The sequence below is a fragment of the Heliangelus exortis genome, chromosome 5 (assembly GCF_036169615.1).
Source record: "Heliangelus exortis chromosome 5, bHelExo1.hap1, whole genome shotgun sequence".
NCBI lineage: Eukaryota > Metazoa > Chordata > Aves > Apodiformes > Trochilidae > Heliangelus > Heliangelus exortis.
Window position 1 is genome coordinate 11613689 of NC_092426.1, and position 26666 is coordinate 11640354.

General features: G+C 37.5%; 1 protein-coding gene across 3 annotated transcripts in view; it reads left to right on the forward strand.

Annotated features, from left to right (window-relative positions):
• Positions 1 to 7127: 7127 nt before the first annotated feature.
• BEGAIN (brain enriched guanylate kinase associated) overlaps positions 7128 to 26666 on the forward strand; it is a 147454-nt gene continuing 127915 nt past the window's right edge. For 2 of the 3 annotated variants that reach the window (XM_071745573.1, XM_071745574.1), the window contains exon 1: positions 13494 to 14471. In XM_071745573.1, coding sequence (XP_071601674.1) covers positions 13548 to 14471 — 924 coding nt within the window. In that variant the 5' untranslated portion in view covers positions 13494 to 13547. Of the gene's footprint in view, positions 7551 to 13493; positions 14472 to 26666 lie in introns of those variants that run through there. The other variant, XM_071745575.1, reaches the window with a different exon arrangement.

The following is a 26666-nucleotide window of genomic DNA, read 5'->3' on the forward strand; positions in this document are numbered from 1 at the left end:
GCATGTGCTATGGTGTTTTGATGCTGATACAAATGTGAAATGAATGAAGACTGTGGGAATCTGTGCGTAGGTGTGCAATAGCCAGGCTGCTGAAGGTTGAGCGTGACTGATGTGCAAATAACAATGTGAGGAGAATGATAAATATGGTGGAAGAAAAAAAAAAAAAAGCGCGCACGTGAAAGAAATCGTGCTATATATTGCCTGAATTTGCAGCACACCCCCTGTCTCAAGGTTATCTCCCCTCTCCTCTCCCCATACTTGATTGCACTTGACAGAATGATGAGTACTGCAGCCAGATGAGACACATTTTTTTTGCTGAACAATCCCAGAGGACTTAGAAAGACAGAATAATCCCCAGACAAGGTACTACTTAGGTCTCCAGTATACAAGATGGGCATTCTTATTTTTTGTTTAGGAATGCAGGTTCATAGCAGCTGAGGTTATTTCTAGGCTGAGGTCACATTCTGCAAATCGCTTTGGCCAGTTCTTAATTTTTTAAGGGATGAATTTATGTTTGTCCAGAAGTCCTGCTGCACCAACATCGGTCATTTGTAGAGTAATCCTTCCTAAGGCTTATGCTCCTAATGAGCCACTGCAGGCACCAGGAACATTTGATTCTCTCCAAAGCCACCTAAAAAGATGTACACAGGCACTACAGGGTAAACACAGGTCCCTGGCTGGTGGACCTGCCCCAGCCCTGTCCTGAAGCCTTAGGGGAAGCCCCTGTGGCTCCTCTCCTCTGGAAGCCACTGGCCCTGGATGCACTCAGTGTTCCTTTGTGGGGGTTGAGTTAGCAAAGAAACATCAAAGGTCCTTTTCTTTCTCTCCCTCTGTTAAAGACTGAGGCATATGAGGTTTTGCACAACTGTCAATGGATTTTCAAGGCCAGACCCACTGCTTACATCACTCCATGAAGAGATGATAAGCATCACCAAACAAAGACATTAAAGTCACCATAGTTGTTGGTAAGTAATGGAAAAAAACTATATTAAAACACAAGTGGCCATTTTATTGTTTTCATGAATTTTGTCCCATGGAAGCAAATATGTGAATATATATGTACACTTATATATGTGTGTGTACACTTAAAATTTCGTAAATAATCCAAATGCTCATGAATTTATCACACTCCACAGTTTTTGTTTGAGAGAAACTGTCTTTGTTCAAGAGTAATGCTTTAATTTGCAATGGGTAGTTTTCTGGTTTCTACCTTTCGTTATTTGATATCTAGATTTGAAGTGAGAAGAGTATTTATTACAATAGGGATCTAAAACATGACAATACAAGAAGGTGACACTGAAAGAAGGTGGAGCTAACAGGCACTAAATTTTTCAAAGATTTTATTTTTCTTTCAAGCATTGTGACTGCTTTTACATGCATTAACGGGGATCACTTGAAGACACTCTCTTTCTTCATAGACACTAAGATAATACTTGCAGCTTCCCAAAAGTATTTCTCTAGAAATCTGTTCAAAAAACTTGAGCTGGAATGGACTGGAGGAATTAATCCTTATTCTGTTTGGTGCAATAAAATTTGCATGCTTTCCTCATGAAGGTACAAATGAATGAAGTTATACAACCAATGACAAACTGAACAATGGTATCAGTCTTGCCCTGGACTTTTGCTTTTACCTTTTGGAACACCAGCTTTTAGAAATAACTGACTCACTACTTTCATTGCCTCACTCCTCTAAAACCTGTTCCCCTCACATTGAATGACATTGAAATGTCCACCTCACATTAAGATATCCAGTTCAAACCCCATAAAAGGCAAGGCCAAAGATTCCATTCACATTACTGATGAAATTCAAAGCTGATCCTTGACTGTACTTTCTTTTCCTGCTGCTGCTGAGGTTATTCTTAGCAATTATTTTTCTGAGAGAAGAGGGAGGTGGAGAAAAAAAAATGAGAAAGAATGAGTGGTTAGATAGCAGTGTTCTGCAAGATATACTTAGAATCAATCATACTACTGATTTCTTAGCCAGGCTAGTGATCATAAATTCTGTATCTTTCCCCAGGCTTAGTGGTTGTTCCAGCTGTTCATTCTGAAATGCTTCCTGTAGAGGAATTCACATTAGGATTATGGATTCAGGAGACAGCTCTGCTCAAGCAGGGCCAAGGAGTAAAAGGAGACTTGTTTGGTACAACACTGCATAATATACAAAAGGAAAAGCAAGCAAAAAAGTTGGACAAATGGAAAAGGAAGCAGACAGAGAGTTTATTTGTAGTTTATGAAAGATTTGTTCACTTAAGAGTTTCTCTTCCTGGCTTTACTTTCATTTGGAAACTGGAACTGGAATTTTATTGGGCCAATTTGGAATTGACCACTAACATCTGGAAGAGCATTTTTACATTGGGAAGAACCAAAGGAAAAAATGGTATATACAAATGGCTGAGCAATATTTTTTCTCTCTGATCTGCTAACTGTAAGTATGTCAGTAGCTAAAGAAAAATCTACAAATGAAGTCATATTTCCTCTCCTCTCATGTCATCTCACTGGAAAGTGGTGCCTTTTCTCAAAAGAAATGCAACGTCCTTCATCCTTTCTCCATGCATGTCTTGGACATCCTGGCATATAATGACTGCTGATTTGCATTTGGCTTGAACTCACTGGTTTGCTCCTAAGACATAATGGGCCTTGAGGGAAAGAATTTGCCAGTCAGATCTCATTGCGGAAAAACTGGTTGCAGAGCCATGCAGTGGCCTTCTTGGTCTGGAAAAAACAAACAAACACCCCTCCCCAATAAAACCCCACAAAAACAATAACAAACAAACAAACAAAAAAAACCCCAAACAAACCAAAAACGGAATAAAGAGCAGCCAAATATTTTGCATGCCACTAGTGGTTAAAACAAACAGCAACACAAGCAGGGAAGCGACTACAAGGTCCTAAGGATACAGAAACCATTCTGCTACTGAATCCACCAGGAGTCATGAGCTGGAAACTTCTGCTTTACATCTGTATATTGCAGCTGTTAAAAACAATGAGTGTTGGATTTCAGGAGATTCTGAATTTGGAATTCAGAATCAATCTAGAGGCACTAATCATTGCCTTTTAAGAGGCAACATCTGTTTTTATGAGGAGTAATAAATGCAAGCTTGACAGATGATGAGGAGCAACTGTAAGAGAAAGCTCCTGAGCATGCCCACTCTGGTTTGCATGTAGGAGCTCAACAGTAGCAGTGCAATAACTTAGTGTAACCATTTATTCTTCCCTTCCCCCTGACACTGACACTTTTCCAAATCACGTCAGGGAATGGAGGTGTGGGTACCCATTGGCCATCTTTCCATTTCAGGCTGGCAAGCTGATGATGAGGCGGAGCATGGTTTTTACCACTGTTCCCCTCTTCACAGGCATTAGAGATGATAGGTTCAGTCTTTTGAATAAGTCAAATCAGTATAAGCCAGAACCTGACTACTCAGAGTAATTTCCAATTTATTAATAAATCATAGATCTCACCCTATGCAAAAACATTGGACAAAACAGTAAAGACATAAAGTCAATTTTAAGTAGAATGTTCAACTTGCAAGGCTAAATTTAAATAACAGCTTCTTTTCTGCAGTTCCACACTACAGATACAATTGAATACTTGATCATTATGCAAATATTTCTGTTAAGCTTTAAACAGGTCAAATTTTAACAAAAACATCTAAATACTTTAAGTGATGACCAATACAGCTCCAAACGTGTACAATTTTAAAAATAAATACATAGATACATGTAGATGGTTTAAACCCATAATTATGTACCTCTATAATTGCAGTGGCTGGTGTATACTGAAAAATATGATATGTTTTTTTTTTCCCCCAGAATATCAAAGGTAAAAAAAAAACAACTTTGTTTTCACATTTGTGGGCAAGCTTTGAAGCAGTTCCTACACTTCTCAGGGCTGGAGTTCTAGAAGTAACATACAACCACCAGAGCCAAGGAGAGTAGCAGTTACTGTGCTTTGCAACGAGAGCCCTGTCTCCTCTGAAGAGCAAGCAGTAGATAATTCAATTGAAAATATTGGCTCTATTCAGCCTTCTGTTTTTATTTACACACAATACTTTGAATCTGAAGTGTACATGAGTAACTAGTAAGTTCCTGCATTTCTGACATACCATGACCCTCCTTGATGCTGTTAAAGTTTGTGACTACACAGAAAAAATGCTGGCAAGTTGATAGCAAATAATAGTCAAGCAATTGCTTGACTTTGCTCTGCAAATTTATGCTCTCATAGCAACATGGACAGCATATCATTCTCTGCTGGCTTCATTAAAAGAAAACGATCCTGTCTTTCAGTTAAAAAAAAAAGAAAAAAAAAAAAAAGGGAGAGAGAAAAGCTGTAACTGTTAAAGCAGAATGTACCTAATAAGCTACTTCTAAATTTGGCTTCATCGTTTCAGTCTGTGGACTAGCAGAACAGAGCTTGCAGAATCCTTCTCAAGTAAGTATTGCTTTCTCTTAACAGCACATTTGTTTTTTCATTAAAACTCTATAACAGATAGTAAAGAAGCCTTCAGCATTGAATTAGTGGTGCTGCAATATGACAACTGAATTCCTGTTTAGACATGAATTAACATGCTCTGTTGTTACATTTGGTAGACATTACTGTCTTAAAAAGGAAATATTTAATTCATTAAGGAACAAGACAGCAATTTTTATGGATAAAGCTTCTCAAAGCTGTAGTGCTAGAAAGCTAATGGAATGATTTATTATCCACTTGTCATGATAAGATTGTTTTAAGGTGAGCTATGTATCTTTTATTTGCATAATGCACATCATGGAACATGTATATTTGATCTCATCAGATCTGGAATATGTATGGAATATGTATTCTGGCCATTAAGTATGAAATCAGCAAAATAATTTCTTTCTTCAATAAAGGAAAAAATAAGATAGTGGCATTAATATTATTAATAAAGCTAATATGTACATTTTAAATCTATCCTAGGTTTGTATTAAATGCTGAAGGAAAATATTTGTAATGGATGACTTTTTATACTGACACAAAATATTAGTCAATCACTGTTATGCCCAGCAGAGTATAGATGAAATAATTGTTTGTATGAGAAACAAAATAAATGCATACCATTTGCCAAAACACACAGCACATACTATAACATGCTTTCTACGGGATTATTTAAACAGCTCTGATAAACATCTCTTTAAAATAATGAAATGGGGTGGGACTATGGGAGCTGAAGGTAAAAACTATAAATATTTTGCTTCATGTTTAAATTGCAGCTGTGGTAACAAAAAGGAGATAGGAACAGGCAACCCACAGCACAAGATTTATATTTGGTGTTAAAATTCACATACACTACATGAAAATAAAATAATTTTTTTTTAATCATTTAGTGCTAGATGTTTATCACCAATTCCCATGACAAGCAGCTCTGACTGCAAACATGCAGGTTTGCAGTACTCAGAAAAACTATGTTGTAGCTACATCTGAGATATTAAAACTTGTACTAATATACTGGAAAAATTTAATACAAGCATGACCTATACCTCCAAATAATATTTTTTATCATACTTTTTTATTTAGGAAAGACTATATTGGAAAATATCAAATTGTTTAGTTAACATTCACAGAAAGCTACATGCTTTTTTTCTTGCTCAAGTTATCTATTCCCCAATGCCCCATGACAACAGAAGTCAATAAATTACCATTTATTTCTCCCAGTTATTTTCAAATTATTCATAACAGCAAATTTAAAAGCATACTGCCAAGCCAACTCATTTATATGCAGGCAAGCTTTTTTAAGCAAACCTTTCCAGGACATTTTGAAGCATGGAACAGAAACAACCTTTTCCTTATTTACTGTGTTGCAAAAATATAAAGTCTTTGGCCTATTATGCATATGGGCAGATAAAGAATGAAATCAGAGATAATATAATAAAATTAGTGTGTTACAGTTATGGTAAAAAATAATATATACTTCCCTTGGCGAGCAGAACTAGGCCCAGATCTGAACAGCCTAATAAATCAGAAGACAATAAAGAAGAGGTTTAATTTGACATCCCACAACCCTTCCCAAAATTATTACAAGATCTCAAGAAAGCACCAGATAGTTATAACAAGACCGTAAGTAGTAAAACTTACAGTACCATCCCCACAAGCATGAAAGAAATATCAATGAAAAGTAACGCCACTAAAAAACTTTGATCATTTCTACAGCTATTACTGTTCAGCAACAAAAGGAATCAATCACTGATAACTATTTTTGAGACAGACTAGGAAGGCGAGAAGGGGGAAGAGGGCTGAAGGTGTGAGGCCTCCAAAGGGAAATGGTGACTTCATGATCAAGGAGACAGCACCGAGAAAACTCATCCCTTTCCTATCCATGTGTGTATCTTAATTTTTTCACATGAATGATCTTCATGAAATCCCACAAACTGAATGCAAGTCAGTGGTTCAAATGAAAGTCAAAGCCCCCAAACATTTGACCCACTACAAAGCACTGTGAATTTTTGAAATATGCTCTTGAACAACTCAGTCTAACACAGAATTTCCTAGTTTGAATAAGTTCACCAGGCAGGGCCTGGGGGGAGCAATGGAGGAGGGGGGGGGGTGTCCTAGAATATAATAGCAACACCTTATTTCTTTGTGGTTTATGATCTTCACAAAGACTTTTTTTTTCATGTTTAACATTTAATCAGTAGAATTACATAATCTTGAAGATGTAAAAAATGATTACAAGAAAAATGCTGCTGTACTGAAAGATCTCTTCCATACTCCTGGAAGCATCACTGGGGTAGGCTTTGATTAGCCTTAATTCACCAGTAAGGTGGTCTCACATCAAAAAATATGCTTTATGGCTTTAGAGAAGCAAGGTCTTCCAGAATGTGGCCTGCAGCATCAAACTAGGAATGGATTTATGTGAAAGAAATTAAATTGGAAAGAAATTGAGTTATTATGTATTTTAAAGCAGAATTTAGTGGGTGGGAAATATTTTCATTCCATCTGAGAAAAGAATGTGTATTTTTATTCCGAGTTTGATTTTGTACGAGAAACTAACTCCATTCTTTCCCTCACTTTTCCTCACTACTGTCTTAAATTTTCTTACACCTTTTCCTCCTCTTCTTCCAAATCATCATCATCATCATCATAATTGGATATAGGGTCTGGTAAACAGGAAGAGAGAAAAGGGAGAGTAAAACAAGGAGAACAGTGTACCCAGTTTGGAAAGCCACCTGACACTTCCACCCTACTTCAAAGAAGGTCAGGTTTAAGAATAGACTTGAAGGATGTGACACATTCCTAAAAATATGCGTTCAAGGACCAGTGGAAGAAACTAAGGCTCCTCATCTGTGTATTCTCAGAAGGATCTATTATTTTGCTGTCTTTTCACCAAGCAACTACAAAGTGAACTGCAGACAGACTCAAATGCTAGAATAATGCAGATGGCCCATAGTTCTACCTGTCCTACAGTATGGCTACAAAGAAGGTAGAGCATGTGAAGAATCGTTCATGGAGCAGCTGGATAAAGCAGAAGCTGAGCAAGAAAAAGAAGATGTTGGGAGAGGACAGAAAGCATTTTGAGGACTCATTCACAGCCAAGGTATGCAGTTGTGGTTGGGCAGTAGACACTAACCCGATACAGAAACTGCTATTCAGAGGTGGTATTACTCTATATTACCTAGGAAATTCCTTCTTTTTTGGATGAGGACAAAAATCTCTCAGGTGGTATGACAAGCATTTAGTGCTAAGATGTTCCAATATGGAGAAAATGCTATAGTGTACATATCATGAATCTCAGCCTAAGTAGACCACAAATCTGTTCTCTATATTGTAGATCAGCCTCCATATTCCTCTCTTCAAAGCAGTCCATTGTCTGAACTGTGGATAAATAAAAGATCACTTAAAATCCTTCAAAAAAAAGATCGGTCTGAAGCTTCATTTCTCTGCCATTTCTCAGCAATAGCAAAATTTCTCTTCGTGGGAGAAATTCCCATGGGAATTAGGGGATCCAAATGTCATTATCTAATGCAGCAGCTGCCTTGTAAATTTCTTTGAGCAGTTTTAAAAGTATACAGAGCAACACGTGTTCACAGCGCAATTTTCTACTGCTAGAGAGCTGACAACATGTCAGCAGCTTACAACTGGTACTAATTTGACTGCTTGCAGTAATGGTAGGCACTCTGACAGTATGATACTGAATATAGTAAGAACCTGTGTTGAATGGAAAGACTCTTTTCTTCCATTGTACTGGCACAAAAATAATTTTTAAATTGGTATATTAAATCATTTTGTGCTGACATTTTTCTCTTCCTCAGTTTTTAATTAATTTTTGAAGATGTAAGTATAGCTTGCATGCTGAATAGGTGGCTGGCTCTAGTTTTACTGCAACTGTAGCATTTGTCAGAGAACAATGACTTTTTTTCAGGATGGTGCAGGGCTTATGCTAAAAAGCATCTCTCTTCTAATGCTCAACGTTTTTCACACAGCTAAAAGCTCTATCTGGTATACAGTTATAAATTCAATTAATCATGCTTGTGTTTTTTGGCAAGATGTCACAATTTGTTACATTGTGTTTCGTCACTCTATAGTTTTAGGACAAATGTTTATCTCATCATAGTAGAGGTAGCTTAAAGATAATTTAGGGAAATTTAGATCCTTTAGATTTAGATTCAAGATTGGATGCAGACACTCTCCACCATGCATGGCAGACTGGAAGACTTACAAGAAGAAACTAGTGAGGTGAAATGACTGCAGGCAGTTCTGCAGTCCACTAGAAATTATGTGCTCTAAAAATGAAAAGAAAAAGATGGTGAAGATGATACTTCATGAAATGGAATTTTTGCTGTGTAACACCTAGCATCCTAACAATAGATATTATTCCCATTAATTTGGAAATGTGATACCATTTCTGGAGAGTAACTAAATAAAACAATGCTGAGAAGACTACAAGCCAACACTGACTTGCTGAAGAAACTGGGCTAGATAACCTTGTCCTTAAAGCAAAAATAATGTGGCAACCATTACAGAAAAAAAAAACAACCCAAACCAAAATACAACAAACAAAACAAACACCAAACAACCATATGCTAAAAGAAAAAACATAGAAGAACATTATTTACAAGGATAAATTTAATTATAAAACAGAAACATTGCATAAAATACTCCAAAAAGAACTGCAATGAGTGCAAAGATTATGGGATAGGATACGATAAAAAATTCATTAAAGGCAGGAGGGAAGCATATGTTTGAATAAGAATGTATACTAGAAGAGTTAGGATATAGCTATTTTGAGAATGGACTGTCTGCTGAAGGACTTAGGCATCTGTAGACTTAGGCTCTGGTGCTTAGGCAGTATTTCTGAGCAGTTGAAAAGCTGGCTGAGATCTAGCCACAAAATTATTATTAGGAAAGACACTCCATTGTAATGCAAAAACCCTTTGCTGAAACAAGAACAGTGAATAGAACAGTGCAATTATTGATCCAAAATCCTGGGGTCTCCTTACTGGCTACAAAAAAGTCTGGAATCAATGTTAATTGGAATTAAAATAAACACCAATATTGTTTAAAAGCAGATTTACAGGTTGTTTTTTTTTTTTATTAACCTTCCTTTTTCTTGTGAATCTCAAAATGTGAAAAACCTGGCTTGTTTCTTTTTAAAATGTACATTATCTGCTGAACACATCACTGTTAGTGTACCAAAACCCATAATATTAGATATACAAAAACTTAGCACACTTTCTTAGTACTAGCACTGATGAATGCTGTCTGCTTTGACCCCAAAATGATCGTATCTTCCTGAGCTCTACATAAAGAAACTTCCAGTTGTCATAACAACCTACTGCAGCTTTGCTGCTACATAGACAGCTTCTATTTGCTTTTGATAGTATTAACAAAAGTTGAAAATCTCCTGAAGCATAAAAATCAGAGATGTTAGTTAAAAAGGAAGGGGGAATGAAAATATTTTTTTAATTCCCACAAAACTCAGATTTCAGTTTTAAATCTTCCACAAGTAGTCTAGAGCTGCTACATTATATTGTCATATTTTGAGGTAATTGGTATGCTCCATTTTTATACAAAATATGCAGGTTTCTAATGATGTATGTGTAAAATGACATTCAGAATATAAACAAGACTAAATTAACCTTTAGAAAAATCTTCATGTGTTTTCCTAAGTAACAAGTTTACTAGACAAGTCCATGAATGCTTCAGTCTTGTCAAATGAAATACTGAATCATTAGGAAAGTCACACTTAAGCTTTGATCTTAGCTATCATTCATTAAAAATGCTTCAGATTTATCAATCAGCTGAGTAGGAAATGATAAGTTTTGTTCTGTTTATATTCTTCTACTAAAATAGAATAGAACAGCTCAGCCACTGCACTACACAAAATTACAAATTGGAATTTTCACTGTATTGATCAGGGTCTCATTATGCAAGATTGTGTATCAAAGCACAGAAAAATACAGTCCTCTCCCTGAGTTTAAGGACAGTTAATGGTGACTACAGAAAAAAGTGCATGTGTTCACCAGAGGTTCACTAATAAGGTGAAGACAGAGCTTATTTACAGTCAAGTCTTTGACTTAGGTCAGATGGTTTTCAGTTTATTAGAACAGTTATACTGTATTATTATTATTATTATACTGCATTATTCCATCAATTGTGCCTACCAGTTCTAAAATAGTGCAAGACTAAAGCATTTTTCTCTTAAGATTTTTGTAATGTTACTATGAGAGTTTTAGAAGAACTTAGAAAACAACCATTTCACCAAGCTCTCTGAGAGAATTTGTTTCAAGAATACAACCCAGAGTACTGCAGCAATTCATTGCTATTCACAGACATACCTGCTTGCACTGGAGTGAGAAATTCTTCTTATCAGCAATGCCTTCAGAGAGATTTAGATATACACTGCGAAATAATTTTAACATTGTAAGCATTTAGTCATCTAAAATATGGAAAATAAATAATAAACTTCAAATCATTATAAAAGTTCAAAGTCTCAAAAATCCACATTATTAGGTACATCGGTTTAATATTCAGCTTCTCTATTTTTATATGAGACTATTGGAAATAATTTCTGTGATTCAGGTAGTCTCTAGAGAATATTTTAATGACTTTATTTAACACAGTCCACTGAATAACTGTTGTTACTCTGAAGTTTGATAATACATATTCCGATCAAGATTTAGAGGGATTTACATGAAATGATCTATATCATTCAGGTAGAAAGGCTTATTTGTCATTTTGTAGCTATGGCTTCATTTAATTCTTAATATTTTGACATGTCTAAAGTCATTAGGCAGAGATTATCTGAAGAAAGAGAAGCAGCAATATAAGGAGCATAAAAGAACAAGTTTTATAAAACTTACCTAGGCTACCTATAACCTACAATCTGATAATTTATATCTGACAGCTGTACAAATGATATATTTCAGACCAAATGTGCTCATTCCTGACAGTAGAAAAGAATTATATGAGGCATTTTTTTTTTTTTGGCCATACCACAGACTTCCATCAAAGTCACACCTTAAAATATGCCCAAATGCGATGGATAGTTGTTGAACTTGTGCTTGCAGTTAACATAGCATTGTTTGTGCACAAATGAACCCAATCCCTCATGAATAAAAAAGCTCTTTTCCAAATCTGTATAAGCCATTACAGATTCTGGCTCTGGAATGAGGGTCACTCTGTTTCTGAAACAGACATATTAATAAGTCCATTAAAACTGCAGAACTCACATATTGCCGAGTCCTAATGGATCCTGGAAGGCAAAAGACCTGAGGTGCATTAGCCTAGACCCTACCTCTTAAGGGACTTCTGTTTGCTTCAATGAGTAATGATAAATTTGCAGAAGTCTGCATTAAGACATAATGAAAAAGAGCCCTAAATTCTGACTTTACGAGAAGAAAGTAGTGCTGTATTTTTCCCTGATTGCATTGAAAATGTCATGGAAATCTTTGTGTTGAAACTAGAGAGCAGACACCAGCCCTTTAAACTGTCACAATTCCCATTCTTGTGAGAGAGAAATAAATTCATCTCAAACAAGACAGTGGGAACAGGGTTTATGCATTCTAAGCCACGTTGTCTCTGTGATCGAGGTAATGTTTGTAACATGCAGTGAAATGGCACAGTCCCATAGAAAATAACAGAAGCATTTCAGAAAGTAATTCTAGTAAAAGCAATTGATTTCTGATGTGTTAAAAGGATCTTCTTGTCCTGCTGTTATTTGCAAAATTAATGCACTTACTATGTTAATTTGAGAGTTTTGCAACACGTCAGCAGCTTTTATGAACCATGATCTAAATGAGTTCTGGAATTACCAGTGTGGAGACAGTATATTCTGTGCAGTGGGTGAAGTGACTTGTAATGAGGAACCTAAATACCATGTCCACTTCAGAAGCTCATGTTACTACATTTCAATCCAAGCTGCTACTGAGCTGTCAGCTGTGTATGATACTTATAAATGAACTCTTCACTAACACTTTTCCCCTTTCTTGTCCCTTTCTCCTACTCCTCAATCCCTCCTAGGACTCCTCATGTGTCCCTGCCCCAGGGTTTAAGGCAGATAACTCAGGTTTCTGCTTGTAATTCAGTTGTCTTTCCTTTCTCTCCCTGCTGCATTTCACCAGTCAAAAAGCCATGGTGGTGGCACTAACAGCGATGTAAGCAGACTCTGGTTCCCACCAGACAAAAAGGTTTAAGTTACTTGCTTTCATCCTTATGCTGAAGTAAGGAGATACGAAAAACACACCTCAGCTTATCAGTCAGTTCCATGTCTGGTCAATTCCTATGGTGGCACATCATAGGAACTCTCCAAACTGTCATACTGATTATGAAGTCAGAACTCATTTAACTAATCTTTAGGTTTCCGTCTATACAAAGCAAAAATAGAAATTCTGTAGTTCATAGTTCAGACTTGTCTGCCTATAAAACATTAAAGAATGAGAAGAGCTTCATATGCAAGACACCAGAAGAACTCATAATTACTACTGCAGACTCATTTACAATGCTGAAACTTTCCACCTTGCTTTAGATTTGAACATTTGAAAATTACTTTAGAATAAAAATTATGGCAAGAACACTCAAGTAGAAAGTTACTTTCACATTCTCATTTTTCTTTTCTGGGTTCAGCAGATCTGCCACTGAGCTTTCTAATAGAATAGCAAACACTGGCAGAATTAGGACAATACAGCATGACCTTCTCTACTATTGGATTTCAAAAAGCCCTGACACAGAACCATCTTTACTTAGTGAGAATTGATCTACATCATGGTAGTTGGTTTCCAGTTCAACAGACAGGAATATATCATATGCTGCTTTAAATCAATGAAAACCCATGCTCATCCACTGAACACTCAATACTGTGGAAAATTTGCATGTCCTATAGATTCTATTAATTTGTATGGCTAATTAAAATGATGAAAATCTGCTATTGATCCAATTATGAAACCTATGCATAATTTGGGATGCATATGGAATAACATGTGGTAGCTGCACTGTTACATCTTTCAAAGTCATGCCTGTAGTCTTGCAAGATAGAGAAGGATTTATGGGAATGCCATTTTTGCTGATGCCAGCTGATATACAGGCACAGAAATAAATGGAATCGCAGTCAAAGGGCCCCATTTCCTCTGTTAAGCCAGAGGGTGCTGTGCCTGGAAGACCAGCAAAGCAAGAGGGTGTTGGCAGGCTGACTGAAGAAAGAGCATGCAATACATCCACTGCCACATGTGGACCAGAAGTGGGAACTAATGCAAAGAGGAAACCCTCTGGAGATTTGAAAATGAACAGTTACCCCAAACGCTGCAGCTCAAGTGAGGACAGCTTTGACTTACAGGGTAGCACAAGGTCAGAAGCTAAAAGCTTTGTTAAAAGCAAAAATAAGGATGAAGGCTATCGAACCAATCGATTAAAGCACTGCCAGAAAGGGGGTGAAAAAACCCATGGAGTGGAACACTCTTCTCTATATCCAGCAGAAGTAGGAAACACAAGCCAAAAGCTCCAGAAACAGAAGAGTCAGAAGAAAAGCAGTTCCTCCACATCAGATTTGAGCTTGGTGAGTCAAGGATCATCAAGTTCATTGTCTATCGTGGAAGAAAAAATTGAAGCGAAACTCAAATTCTCTCAATTTATTAATGAAGTTACTTTCAGAGTGCTTGATCCCATGAGCCTAAGGGCATACAGAGCTGCTAAACTGAAAAACACCTTTCCATTCAGTGTAAGAAGCCTAGATGATTTGCATATTAAGAGAAAGTCTCCTGAAAGCTGGAAAGAGAACATTCTGGATGGGAAAACCCCTGAAGAAGTAGACTTAGAGAGTCTGAGAAATAACGACATTGTGTCTGGAGCAAGAACACGCAAATTAGAGAAATCCTTGTCCCTGGATACAAATCCCTCTCTCAGGTCACTTGATAACAGTGCCTCATGCAGAACAAGAACTGGCTTGCCCGTAGAAATTATGATTTCTCAAAGCAAAAAAATGCCAGCCACAAAATCTGCGTCTCTGCCTAGAAGTACAAGCATGGTGAGCTCTTTTTCAAATCACTTCTTTGTGTGGTATGTGACAAGTACTTGTGCATTATCGTGACTATTTATGATGTGCTTCTGTCTTCCTGGGTGGGCTCTTAATGTGTACACAAACTTTCCTCCAGGGTGGAATAAAAATAGAGGGTTTATTTTTAGTAGCTGAAGAAACTAGCCCTAGGAGGTGTGGGAGGAAGGAAAAACAAGATACAATTCCCTAGTCCTTTCCCTGGTGTCTCAGGGAAAAACTTCATGAGATCAAACAAGAAACATATTCTTGTACTGCAATGAAATGCGTATGTAACCAGGTCAGCTCGATGTGAGCAGTCAAGGCACCTTCAGAAAAGGATGAAGGTACTGTGACAGACTACTCAGGCAGTCAAGCTCAGGAGCTTAGAATTTGCTTAGGTATTCTCAGTGAGTGTGATCAGGTACTAGTGAGAGCTCTGACACCCTGAAAATGTTGCTGAGGTTTGTGTGTCTTGAGTTAATGCATCTAGATTGGCAATTTCTTTCCTAATTTTTCTGGAAAATAAAGAAAGAAACAAACAAACAAAAAAGACAAAAACCAAAAAAAAAAAAAAAAAAAGGCTGAAGCTTTCTCCTGTGGCCTGGACATAAGTATACATATTTTTACTTTTTTTCTTATGAGATTCTTTGTTTGGTTGAGTAAGAGTTATGTACACTTATGCAATTATGGAGGAGGGCAAAGGGAAATTGTTGTTCCATGCTTGCATGGCATTGTCAGAAATCCTGAGCTGCCAAACCTTGAACAGATACATTATGTTATTATGTCTTCAGGGCAGCAGTTACAATCCTACTAAAACAGTAAAGGTCTAGGAATTGTTGCTAGAGAACATGCACACATACACAGGTATTGATAAAATGGGAACTGCTACAGCTGCATTATTCTTTTAAATATGTATTCCATTTTGAAAAACAAGAAACAAAGGTCTGTCTGTTTTCACAGACAATTGCAGCAAATGGGAGAACATCCCAGTGTTAAGAATTTCATGTGATCTTCAGCAGTCCAATCTTAGGATTTTAGAGAATGTCCTTGGATGTTTTAATTGTCATCTACCAAAGATGGCTGGAGGGAGAAGAGACGAAAGATGATGAAACACAGAGAGAATATGCATAGTGTCACAGCTTCACAATGGGAGCTGTTCTGCAGAGGGGTCAGGAGCCTCCAACTCGAGTCCATGGCAGGATATGCTTTTTTCAATTTTCAATTAGCCATCTGTCAGAGCATCTTTTCCAGTGGACTTGTTCAGACTGTACAGACTGGAACATCTAACCAATCAAGTACTAACTGACTAAATACTCCTGAGTGCTCTGTAATTCCACTCAGTTAATGCAGGCATCAGTCTACTCCCATTTAAGCATCAGCCTGCTCTAAATCTAGTCATTTAAATGAAACACAGTATTTACCAAGAATTTTGCCTCAACCAGCAATACCCAGCCCGCAGAGCTCAACATAAGAAAAGAAAGGAGTGGCGGGGAAAAAAAAGTGCAAAACATGTTCAGCCACATCTACAGATTCATGTCTCGTACGTGCAAAAATTTTTACTTAATGCACTTTATTGAATGCAAGTCATCACCTGAAGCATACCTAATAAGAAGCAAAAGAATAACCTTTCAGTCTTGGGTGCCATTATTGTAAAGATACTTTAAAAGTACTTAGTTATGTAATGTTAATTTGAATAAGTGTACAGAACATTGCCTAAAACTGTCATATTTTAGTTGCCAAGATATTATTCATATGCAGAAGATAATCTTTGAGGGAAAGAAATGGATCTTGTTACATAGACTTAGATATAAAAACAGGATAGTAGAGGTATAACAACACACATCCTGAAGAGCATGAAAGAACATGCTTGAAAGTTTGAGGTTAAGAAATAGCTGCACCAAATAAAAAAATGTGACAGAAGAGGAATGATGTGACATTGCCTCCTGTCTGTTACGTTGTCTGAAGATCTCTGAGGTGTCCACAATGGTGTCTGTACTGCATTTGATGTGTCTATATTGGATCAAGACCCACTAAAGGGATTTTGAACTTTCAGACTTCTGAGAACTGGTCAAAATGTTCAGGTACATTTCTACAGCAAGCATATATCAGTTTTCAAAGAGCTGCCACTGAAATGAAATCTCACAAGGAAACCACCTTCACTGTAGGTCTATGCAGAGGAATTTTCAGACAGCTAAAAGTATCAAAAATAATGCTCCATTATTAACTGACATTAAATGATTTCTGATAGGTAGAAAGCAATTACCAAATACAATGGACATAACATTTCTATGGTCTAAATATTTTAGCAAACCTACTAGTGGGATGAAAATTATTTCTCATTTCTGTGTATTAATCTAAATTTGGAGTAGCAGGGAAGAACAACAATTTAGCTAGATGAAAGTAATCCTCTGAATCCTCATTAGTATAGAGGAGGGTGCACAACTCAAGACTGTATCATACTTCAAGGCTAAAAGGAAACGACCCGTTCAATAGACTTAAAATTTGCAACAAAAATCTGAAAAGGGTTGTACACAATGGAAACTTATCAGAACTGATAAGGCATGGTTGTCAGAGTCTGTCAAAGGACACATCAATACAGGGAGAAGTGTGGATTGCTTCAAACAAAGTATATTTTCCTCAGGTCCAGGGTATGTCCCAAAGAAAGGCAGGCATAAGAGGAGACTGGTCTGTATATTTTAATACACATTTTAGCTTCAATACTTTTGACCCAAGTAACTAATCACTTCAGGAAAACTCTGGATACCACTGCTATTGTTCCAGAAGGAAACCATGGATAAAAATGTAGTTCTTAAACAATCACATAGGAGTCTGACTTCAGGCCTGAGTAAGCCTGCACTGTCTTGAAATTTGAATCAACCTGAATATGACCTTTCAGTTACTTTTAATCATACATGAATGAGGATCAGCTCTCCAACTAGAGCTTGTCTTTATGTATCTACTTTTTCCTGCACAAGGGACCACATAATGCAAGATTATACATTGTTTTTTCTAATCACAGAAAAGCAGACTTCTTTCCTAGAAAAGCTTTATCCTTCCATCCTATGAGAAAATACTAGTAGTGTGCATTGTGTGTGCAAGAGTCTTAGAAGCATTTAATTATTGACATTATCATTGCAGCTATATGCGTTGCAACTACATGCATACATATTCTAAGGAACTGTGCACTTGTCACTTAAGGCTCACATTATCTCCCCACACAGAATAATCAAGGTCAAGCCTGATCAAGACAAATGACTTGGTAAGCTCCAATATCCCCTCTGAGTTGCTAGCAATACAATGTTCCAATTTAGTGCAGAGGATGTCAGAAAAAAACGAGCCTGGTTTGGAATAATGGCACTTCCAGAAAGCATTTTGGAAGACTTTAGGTGATATAAAAGATGCCTCAATCAGGCAGTTGGTGAAAGGGCTGAAACATGGCCATGCTCCGATAGGAACTAACCATGTTTATGGAGAATAAGAGAATAATTTAGCTGCATCCATGTGAAGCTGCACCGATGAAAGCAGAGCCAAAAACAACTACTTATTGCTTAGACATCCTAACTGCATGAGGCTTTTCAGTCTGGTTTGGCACCAGCTTCAGGGTTTCTCCTACTATCTAGCAGCTACCAAGCTAATAGGATCTCTGTTTGTCTCACATCTCCATCTGTCCTTAATTCCTAAATGAATTGCAGTAGTCCCATCACCAAGCTCAGACTGATGCTCCCAGCCACCTGTCAGGAAAAGGCACCTGGAGGGTCACTGATGCAGTCATACTGCCTCCTATGTGATTTAGTCTAAAGTTCCGAACCTTTGCTCCATATAAGCAATTCAGTTCCATTCTGTAGCCTTACTAAAACTATCTGAAAACAATTTATTAATTCTTGCCCTGATTGCAATCAGTGTATTCTCTAAAGTGTTTAATTTCTATAGCCCTCAAGATGGAAGGAGACAAATGTCTGTCACAGTCACATATTTAGTCAACTGGGGCTGCAGCTTCTCAATACTTTCAAGGATTCTTACTGCATCATCATACTCCCTCCACTGGCAAGTTTGTTTATTCTGTACACCACAATTAGGAAATTGTTACTCTGGGTGCAGCAATGGTATTGCAAGTGTATACTGATGTGTACATTTGAAGCTTCCAAGGTAGGTAAATAAGCTTCATAATGCTTCACAGGTTTTGGGTAGAAAAATACTATAAAATCTGATCCCTGAAAGAAACAGTAGTGCTTTCTGACCACCATTCCATCTGAAATCAAGGAAAAACTTCCTTTTCCACTGATCAGGCTGTCTTAAGTATCTCCACAATGTCTGAGAGGAGTTAGCTGTGTTAGGTTTGAAGCACAAAGTAGTATTAATCATAGCAGTGACAGCTGAGCTGGGGCAAGAGGGAGCTCTGCAAAGACTAACAGTCCAAAAATTTATCCAGCTTCACCAGGTAAACAGAAATTGCTGAATTCTCTCCTTCTTTTATTTATTTATCTGTTTATTTGTTTGTTTTTGTGACATTTATGGTGCAGTCATAAATATGGAAAGCCATGAAGGTCACGTGTAATTTCATCCATAGTTAACACCTCTTGTCCCAATAATATGTTATTAACTTCTTTTTTTCCACTGCAAAGAGGAAAGCAGCAACTGTGTACTGTGGGAGAGATCAACATAATGTTTTTTGAGTAGCAGATGTGACATCGTTTTACAAGCAACAGTATGAGCAGATGGTGTTTAGAGAGTTCTCCTTGCCTGCTCTAAAACACCTCCGTTGGGTCACTAATGGATCCTTCGTCTAGTTGAACACAGTCCATAAAGCTACACTGTTCCCAAGATGATGCATATGGTCATTTACAGCTTCTCAGCTCATAAAATACAAATTAAATCAAAATCTTCTTTACAGAGCATAGACATCTACATGCCTGTGCTCAAAAGAATAAGCTATTTATTCAAGAGAGGATAAAATAAAGACAATCTGAGCTGCTTGACAATAAAAACAATGTTTTCAATGAAGTATCTCACTGAAAAACCTGTAATTTTTGCAACAGGGGTTTGTACTTGGTCCGTCCTTCATCTCTGCATGCCCCTCTCCTGCCCTCTCCCTATCCCCGTCTCTGTTTTCAGAGAAGAAGGGGAGCAGCTAGTAAAAAATTAGGTCCAGAGGGAGATGTTTGGATAAAGGACCAGTCGTTACTATAATGATGAATTTCTGCACGGGATTTAAGACTCCAACCAGAATACAAAACCTTTTTCCAGTCACTATTTGCCTTCAGAGGGGCAGCTGCTCAGCCACACAAAAAAGCTGAGTGCACACAGTTCACATTGGTTTCGGTATCTCTTGGCACCAGCCACAGGAAAGCAACCCTTACAGTCAAAAATATTTAGTGTTCCTTTCCTAGTGATTTTTGTCAACATGACGTTTCCCATGCCATTGAGTTTGAAAATTACTCAATTGCACTTTTTCTCTTTGGGTGCCATTAGAAAGAAATGGCACTTTCAGGGTAATGGAGGCTACAACAGGCTTATCACAATTACCCTCAGCAGAGATGCCTGAAAAGTGCAGAGTCAGACAAGAGAAGGCAAAAGAGCAAGACTTAGAAAAAACCAATAGCTCTTTCTTCTCTGGCCCAGGTTTGATCAAAAAGCCTTTCTGTTTAATTTATGACAAAGAATTTTAAATGTGTTTCAACTGATTCTTAAATTCTTCCTTCTGTCAGCAGCCTGTGTTTGACATGTTTAGGAGTTTTACTTTTTTTTTCCTTGCCATATCATGGCATTGGTATATTACAGAAGCAAGAGAGCTCAGCATGCAGTAAGTCTTGTCCACAGACATCTGCAATAATTAAAACAAACACTTTGTCTAGTCAACATATTGAAAAACTGAATTCTACCAAAAGAGGATCCAAGTGCAAGGCACTACACAGAGCCAGAGGTTGCTCTGACTTACTTTTCACTTGTGATTTATATTATTGCTTGACACATTCTCAGATTGTTGGCTCTATTTACTTCCTGCCCACTGACACACTGCATGCAATAAATAGAAACACAGATGTAAGCTTGCTCCTCTCCCCACCATGCTCTAGCACCCAACCTGAGTAAAAGATTAATTCAGTTTTTAATATGAACCTAGCATCTCATGCATTTTGTGGGTAAAAAAAAAAAAAAAAGAAAGGAAAACAATATTGCATTTCTCTGCCGAAGCTACACTAGAAATATTTTGTTATCTCTGTATGTCTTGGTGCCCCATGTGTTTTAGTCTCACATCAGAAACTCTAGCATTAAAACTTCAAGACCTACAATTTTCCAGAGCAGAAACTTTTATGATTTACAGGATAGATTGGAGGTCTTTATACTAAATATGGGCCTCAGAAATGAAGCCTATCTGTCCGAACACAATGACTCATGTCTCAGAACTGCTAGCTTTGACCTCATATCTTATAAGAAGAATCAGGACCCCATTTTGGAAGTTGTTTTATATTTACAAAATCCTCTTTTTTATAAATCTCTAAAAAAATTGCATTTTTCACAGACTAGTTCAGATGTTTGTTTCAATTACTCCCTCTCTGCAAAGGGGCTTAAATTTGACCTTCTCAGATGAAATTCTTCAGTGCCAGGATAACAGAAGAACATATCTTGTGGATAAGAGAGAAGGAGCAGATGCCATAAATCTTGGCTTTGAAAGTCTCCCATGATGTTCTCATAAGCAAGCCAGGAAAACATGAGGAAAATTATCAGAAGGTAGATGCAAAACTGATTGGAAAATCTTATTGAGAGGATAGTTCATAATATTCAGTTGTGAGTCAGTTCTCAGGGGGACAGATACTATTTGATGTTAGCAAATAGATGCATTTGCTTTGAGATACCTTTGCTGTCTGTCTACAGTGAAATATGCAATTCTACTCATTTGTCTGATTCAGAAACAACAGTAGCACATTTATACCCTTGTGTAGTACTCTTGAGAGGATGCTTGTGAAATTTCCAAAATGATGACTCCCAGGCAATAGCAGGCACTTACCAAATTTATAAGAAGCTTTCCCATTTCTGAAAATCAACACTGGCGGAAATCTGCCAAGTGTTTTGTTCTATATTGTAGAAATATTATTTGTTACCTAGACTGAAGAGAAGCTATTTAAACACCTCACTATGTTTCCTACCCTTGAAAGCAGCATTGTATCTCTGACTAAATGTTTCCTTTTTCACTACCAAAAGGATATTCCAGAACTTTTTGGAAGCTTAATGATGAAAAAACTCTAGGGAGATGGATACAACAGCACTGAAGTACCTATTGCTGAGTAGATAGGTCTCAGGCTATAGTCTCCAAAACCTTCTGTTATGCCACTGTTGGCCAGCAGCTCTCAATTTCTGACAGTGAATTCATTGCTTGCAAAGATAAACTGAAATTATTCAAATGCACATCTGTATCTGTCGAGCTTATGAGCTGTTTGTATTAATATTTGATGTTAGTTAGGCAAGAATGATCAGTGATATGGCAGTCTCTGCCTTCTGCTCTCTGCTTGGTTAGAGAGAGCATTTTAAATGAGGGAATGAGGAATAAATACTGTGCCTGTTCATACAGCAACACTTGTTCACTTGACAATAAAGAGATACTTCCCCCAAAGAACAGCTATTCGCTAGATAACTGTAGTAACAAAACCCTGCTGTGTGAGCATATTTAAAATGAGCAGCTATTGAGGATTCAAAAACTGGTTCATAACCACTTGTTTCTACGGCAGCCAGCCAGTCCTTCACACCACTTGCTATGCTGGGCGGTACTGCAGGCTCACAGAAAGGACCAGACAAGTCCTATTTTTGGAGACTCAGACCTGAATCATATCAGTCTTGTAACAAGAAAACCTGGACTGCCTGTGAGCCAGCCAGGTGCAACAAAACAGCAACAGCTGCTGTGAGCATCAGGGGTGGGAGGGCACCAGCAGACCTTAATGGTCCTGACCACAGGAGGCATCCCCCACCTTGGCCACAGCCCAGGACCCCACATCAGCCCCCAGGAGCCATCAGTCCCTGCCCCAGCAAGGGTGGATGTCAATGTTCTGTGGCCCTGCCCTCCATGGCAATGGGCATCATCAAACCAGGTGCACACACAGGACCATGGCCCAGCCCTACCCTGTCCCTTGTCCCTTGGCTGCCAGGCCCTCCCCTGATGGATCCCAGTGGGAAAACACAGCAAGGATGGAGGCAGTGCTGTGCCAGACACTCACCTCCTGCCAGTCCAGCAGAGACAATCCCCAAACATCAGTAGAAGATAAAATATTGCCTAGTACACAGCAGGTTATCATGGGAAGGAAATAAGCATCATATTGCTAACCATATAAAGCCAGAGTTACTTGCTCATCATACAGAATTTAAATGGAGTAATGAATCGGCAGCCAAACACTGATAAAACTGTCTCCATGGGTTCCCATATTAAGCAGAAAAATGCAGAAAAGACCCTTCATATGCCTTGGATATGGCCATCTTCTCCACTTTCAGTATTTTGATGGTTCCTCTTGCTGCTTTTTTTGATTTTGTAGTAAACCAAAATGGATGCTAAACCAGACAGCAAAGTTACATGAGGGAAGTGTACAGTCCATTACAATCAATGCAGTTAATTAAAAATACAATTAAACCAGAAACAGTAATGAGAATTGGAACACAATAAATAATTAAAACAAAATTAGTTTGGCTCTTCTGTGGAGCCACTAGGTCCCCAGTTAAAAATTAATGGCTTTCTACTTCACTGGTAGCTACAGTAGAACTTATGAAGATCTGAGTTCTCTTTCCAGTGGCAGGGTGTAAATGCATAAGCCCCCTTTTCTCACCTTCCCCTTGCTCTACTCACCTTTCCAAACTAATCTGATGTTCAAATCCCCATGCTGCAAAACTGAGAGCTGGACTGAGAAGCTGCAAATAAAGAGCAGGAAAGAAACATATGGTGGTAGAAAATAACAAAAAGACTGTTAATTATTCCAACAAAATATGAAACATTCCCCTACAGCAGGAGGGAAGCTGTTGGCAAATTATTATTTATCTGTTTATTTATGTTGGAAGTAGGCGAGGGCAGAAATAAGTAAGACTGTTCCCCTCACAAGCTACTGGCAGCTCTTTTGTCCCTTCCTCGCACCCATGTTGCAGTGTAGGAGCTAACATTGCAGGAAGCAATCTGGGAAGGAAAGAGGCTTTGTACTTCAAATACCATTCCTTCAGAACAAATGCTGGGTACTAACATAGGTAACTGCTTCATTTCCAAGCTTAGGTCTGCAGAAACCTTTTTTGCACATTTTTCTGCCTCTGTCTGGTATTACCACAGCAGTGTTACAGCTCTATAAATTGCGTATTGACAGCTGCAGTTGGTTTCCTGCTTTTCTCATATTCATTCACATCTCAAGTGTGCCTTCCTTCCTTGAAGGAAATACATCCCCCCCATTTATGAAAATGTTAGTCACAAAGAGAAGAGTGCTGAGAAGAAAGTTTAGGCTTTCACTTTTTCATTGCATAACCTCTCTAGTTCTTTGGCAAGGAAGAAACAAATGAACCCTTCTGGCTGAGTCACTATTTAATAACATAATAATCATCTTAATATCACGACAACTAGGGATAAAGTATTTTCCACTCTTACTGGACTTCTATCATCAGAGGTAAAACCACAGGTAGCTCTTCTGGTAACTCAGTTATTTTGGTACTACATATCTATAGCTTGATTCTTGAATTTCTTACAACTTTAAAATCTAATAGCTATAATAAATATTAGCATGTGTTGTCTAAGCTATAATGGAATTACACAAAGATGTATGTGTACTGCTGCAATATGTCAGGAACACCTGACAAAAGTAATTTAAGCCCTTCCTTTCTGTTGAACAACAATTGTTAACACCACAGATGTTACAGTGATGATCCTTGGTTTGTTTACCAACTGTTTTCCAGATAAGCATTATTGCAAAGTTTAGGTAAAATAGGACAAAGATTTATAGAGTTTACTTCTATGTATGAGATATACCTGTTGTTATTGTTATTAAATTTAGGCAAATATGGAACCTTCTGAGGCAGATGAAAGCTTTCCTGAAATGGTCAAAGCAAGGGAGGTACTAATGCTGGCTTTTCTTACAGTTGCCTCTGCTGATTTATTGTGTCACTTCATACAAAGGCACATCTTTTTCTCAGTTTGACCAGCTGTAAAATACAAATAATAAGTTTTGTGTGGTGCTTCAAGGTCCTTTCAAAAACTGGATGTGTTTCAATAACATCCTTTAAAAAGCTGAAGGAATTTCTTCATAGAATAATCAATTAATTCCTTTATTTGTATAATCTGAGTTAGCATATATTATGCTAACATATATTTAGTGCTTTCCAACTATAAAGCCAAAGTACTTGATCTGTGCTGCTTAGGAATGGTTTTGTTCTTCCTATTCTGAAGTGTTTATGCCTTGTTTTGGGTTTTGTTAAAAATTTTTAAGATGTAGCCTGTTACTGAAAACGTGATGTCTTTTCCTGAAGTACCAGATAGAAAAGTAAAATATGGTTAGTTCTAGAGTGTCACGTAATCTATACATATATATATATGACAGGAAAACTTTAAGAACATTGTGAGCAATCAGGTCAGCAAGGTAAAGGTATGCACGATGCTTATAGGTGAAAGTATTATTTTACCCCATGGGAGCATGGGGTAAAATTTCTTGAGGCACCAAGGGGCAACAGGGGCTTGTGCATATTGTCATAATACCTCAATATACAGGCTACTGTGTATTTAACTACTCAGTTTCTTAAAATTATTTGAAAAGAGTAGCCCTTTTTCAATGAGTAATTTCATACGAGTGTCACTCCAAGGTCCTTCTATTAGCAACTAAATTAGATAATTTAGAATTGCGAAAAGAATTACATGTTTCCAGAAACCTCAGTACACCCTTTTTTTTTTACCAGAGCAGATAAGTTGACAGTGAATTGTGACACTAATACCTCTTTGTTATATCACACTCGATATAGCTAACGAACCTCACAGGCAAAACAGAATTCTCCAGATCATGTGTACGTCCCCCTCAGAAAAAAGGAAGAAGAAACTAGGAAATTATGAGCTTCTAGTTTGCTTTGGTTTTTTTAAGGAAAAATTCTGTGTAGCAGTAAACTTCTTGATTCAGAACATTAAATCTGGTTCTTCCTAAAGTGGCTTATATTCTATTTTAACTCCTTGTTTTTCTTCCATATCCAGTCATCATCTCTAGTGATGGAATAAATGTATTTTCTAGGGAGTAGTAGTATTTTTCCCAGACACACCAATGGCAGGATAATTGGGTAGTAGTGGTATTTCTCTTGTGTCCTTTCTGAGCTTCTCTGATGGGTAACAGTCATCACCAGACACTTTCTCAATTGTTTCAAATCTTTGTCCCTTTCCTCCCATGTAACAGATCTTCCCTAAGCCTACGAACTAACCATATTTGAAGTACAATACAGGACACTTCTTGGTGACTGGCACAAGTACTCATTTTACTATTTTCTTTTGTCTTAAGCATCCATGTATGTGGCTGTCTGTTTTTACTTCTGCTTCCACTTGTTTGGGCTTTACTTAATTTGCTGATACCAAAGTTTCTAGACCCCCAAGGCTTATCAGATGAACTCAGTCTTAAAATGACAATGTCTGTCTTCCTTCCTAGTTGTCTGCTGCAGCATCATCCTCAGAGCTGAACTTGTGGTGCTTTTAGCATCCTGTTTGTCAAGCACACATATAATTTGTTGCTTTCAGACTCTCCTAGATAATTCACAAAGTACCATATATTTAGACATTACTTTCTTTATGTTAGGTCTAATTAAACACATCTCTTGATTGATAATGCTTATCCTCATTGAGCCTTGTTTCTTTCAACATCTTGAATTCTCAGTTCAATCTATAATGTCAATACACTGTAAAGCCCTCAAAACTTTGATCTACTTTGAATGATTCCAAAATGTGGCAAAATTAACTTTATTGTCAGAGGTTTGTCCTGAGTCTTGTAGCAGTAGGTACTGTTTTTCCCAGCAACAGCCCAGAACTCAGCCTCTCTGAACTCTGAGAATGGTACAGTTCAGACTTAATTCAGTCACAGACTTGCTATATTTACCCTTTCTTTTTATAGCTCAAAGTTAAAAATACCTTACATTTCTATGCCAAGTACAGCACTGAAAATCTCTGTAATGCACTTTTACAGTTAAATTACTGTATCTGGATTTACTGGA